This window comes from Limulus polyphemus, unplaced genomic scaffold, assembly GCF_000517525.1.
Source record: "Limulus polyphemus unplaced genomic scaffold, Limulus_polyphemus-2.1.2 Scaffold1638, whole genome shotgun sequence".
Lineage (NCBI taxonomy): Eukaryota > Metazoa > Arthropoda > Merostomata > Xiphosura > Limulidae > Limulus > Limulus polyphemus.
The window spans coordinates 93,428-96,358 of record NW_013667248.1 but is presented as its reverse complement, the minus strand read 5'-3'; the positions used below and the strand labels follow the sequence as shown (position 1 = coordinate 96,358).

Here is a 2,931-nt window from a genome sequence, read left to right as displayed (position 1 = left end):
TTTCATGTTATAATTTGTGTTCACTCTAGAATGAAAGAGGCATAATTTATATTTATTTCCTAATTTTTTATGTTGGTTGCAAGATCAGTCAGATCTGCCGAACTTGTACAGAGATTAATTATTGAAAATAACAGATAAAATATAAAGTTTTTTCTTGAGAAACATTTGATAAGTATCTGGATATTATAAAGATTTTGCTTGTGAAATTTGAAATTTTTCTTATGCATGAAAGTATTTTTAATCTTAAAATGAAAATTACATTGCATGACAGATAGGCAATATGGAAAGAAAAAAAAGGCATGAGTAAAACACTGCTTTATAAACCTTAAGACTTAAGCAAAAAAAAATTGATATTTTGTATATGAAAGCATTGTATTGTTTACTCATAATCTGCTAAATTTTGTTAACATTCGCTTAGTAATTTAAAGGTTATAGCACGAAAATTACAACAAGCACGAAATGGTTATGAGGTCAGTCCCAGGGACTGATCCTGTGCTGAAAGAGTTAAGTAAATGCTGTTTCAGTACATTATTCTGTAATAATTATAATACCTGATTTCATTATATCAGGTATTTTCAGTATTTTGTTTCCTGCTACTAGTGTTTCCATGCATATATATGTAGATTTGTAAACGGTTGTGTGAACACAATTGTCTTTACATTTCAGACAATTTGTGGCCTGGTAGTTAGTGTGCAATACTGCAGAAAATAAAGCCTAAGCTTCATGCTGTGATATGCTGCTCAATTCTCTTGCACTGTGGGTGTGTTATAAAAGTGAGAGTCATAGTGTATGTTGCACTCCTTCTAGACATTTGTTAAAAATTAGTATAGCCCATGTATCACATACAATGTTGTTACTAAAAATAATCAAATGTCCATAATCTTCGTGTTGGAAAATTTAGCAATGAAGGTGTAGAAAAAAAACCTTTGGTGTGTAACATTAAGTATTTTCACTTGAAGAAAACATGTAGAAATCACTGTTTAAGTGTAATTAAATATAATACATTTTTAAAAAGAACCAGTGAAATACAAAAATTGCTTGATTATAAAGAATGTGAAAGCAGCTGTTTGAAGCTTTGATTACATCAACATTTACAATATTAAATTTAGTTTTTATTGTAAATTTTCTGACCTTTTCCTGGAGTCTTGTTCACTTTACTTGCTCAGAGAAAGCTCTGATAAAATGGCTGCAACTAGCAGTAAAATAAAAAAAACTTAATGCTGTGCTATGAATATTGATATACGTAATATTTTCAGATATAAATACATTTACATCATGGTCTCAAACAATAAGTCTCTATAAGTTTAATAGTTTTAAAGGTCTAAGATTTATGTAATATCAAAAATAACTATACTTTGTCTTTCGTCTTCTCAACATTTCTTTATAAACAAGCGGAGTATTAAACTATAGTTTGTGCAGAATCAGACTGAATTAGTTTGGTATGAGTGGCTTTAGGGCCTTTAAAGACAATAATTCTTGACATTACTATGCCATCAGATCTTACATAATAATAGTCTATTTGTAACCTTCTGCTAATTAACTCCATGAAAACAAAATCTCACTCAGCATAAGGGGTTTATGTTTGGTGAATGAAAGGTACCTTGAACTTGAAGAAAAGTACTTCAAACCAATATGCATGCACTTTTCTGATTTTCCAACAATTCCACTGTTAAGTGCAACTGCATCGGTGATTATCAAGTTGGTGAGAGGAAATATCATTTTATTGATGTATTCTCATCCTGCCTGCAAGGGACTATGCAAGGTACCTGCATGTTTTACCCTAAATCTTTTGCAGTAATGGTTTTTGCTTATACTGTATGTACAATTCCAAATCAGGTAAATTTACTCCTGAAATCCTAAAAGCCTTTTCTTGTTGAGTTTCCTCTAATGTTGTTAACAATCATGTGACTTTAGGTTTCGATTGACTTTAACACAATGTTGATCATGCATCAACTTATTGAGAATTCTGTTACCTGTTATCAGTTAAAAAATATGTTTAATTTTACCAATCATAAAAATATCATACTCAACCTAGTAGAACCTAAAGAAGTAATCAAATTTTGCTTGTCAGTCATTTGTACTTTACAGTTTTGATGATTCATATAGTTTCTTATTGTTTTTTTTTTTGTAAATACATTAGTGTTAACATATAATTCTGCTAAATTATGATTAATTCTATGCTGCTTTTAGGGATGATTATTTTTTTCCTCTCTCTCTCTCTCTCTCTACATATATATATATTATAAATTGCTGACCTTTTATCTTAGGTTTAGATTTTCAGCAAGCAGTGAGCTTAGATTTGAACATCCTTATAGTTTAACCACAACTTTTTTTATAGCTGCAAGCAGTTCATGCTTTGCTTCAAGACCTCCCTCCACCATCATCTGCTCATTGTGAAGCTCTTACAAAACTTCTTGTGCATGTTGCTGAGAGTAGTGGATTATCTAACAGGGAAGTAACAGAACGACAAGAACTTGTGGACAGGCTTAACACTTATCTTGAAAAAAGTATTCCAGGTAATCAATGACAGCTTTCTGTCCAGCAAGAAAAGCATTTAGAAGTAGTCTATTATTCACCACTGTTTAAAAAAAAAAAACTGATTTTGGAGAAACTTGCCTAAAAAATATACAATTGAATGTTAACTAGACACAATATTTTAATACCTGCAGTTTTATTTAAATTTGTTTGTGGAGAAAAAACGAAAACTTAGGTCACCAGGTTGATTAATAACAAAAATACTATTATTTACTACTAATTTCAGCTTTTGAATAAGCAAGATTTCTTTCATCTTGGGTACAAATTCGATGACGAGGAACCCACTTTGAGACTAATAATGGCTGGAGGCGGCTTGAATGAGTAATGAAGAAAAACTTTAATATAAGTTTAACATAACAGCAAATGTACAACGTTTCGACAAGGTTGTACCTGATG

General features: G+C 30.7%; 1 protein-coding gene across 1 annotated transcript in view; it reads left to right on the top strand.

Annotated features, from left to right (window-relative positions):
* Positions 1-2,931, top strand: part of LOC106464394 (terminal uridylyltransferase 4-like) — a 102,963-nt gene that overhangs the window by 27,993 nt on the left and 72,039 nt on the right. Inside the window, exon 5 of the mRNA XM_013924525.2 lies at positions 2,339-2,516. Coding sequence (XP_013779979.1) covers positions 2,339-2,516 — 178 coding nt within the window. The remainder of the gene's footprint in view (positions 1-2,338; positions 2,517-2,931) is intronic.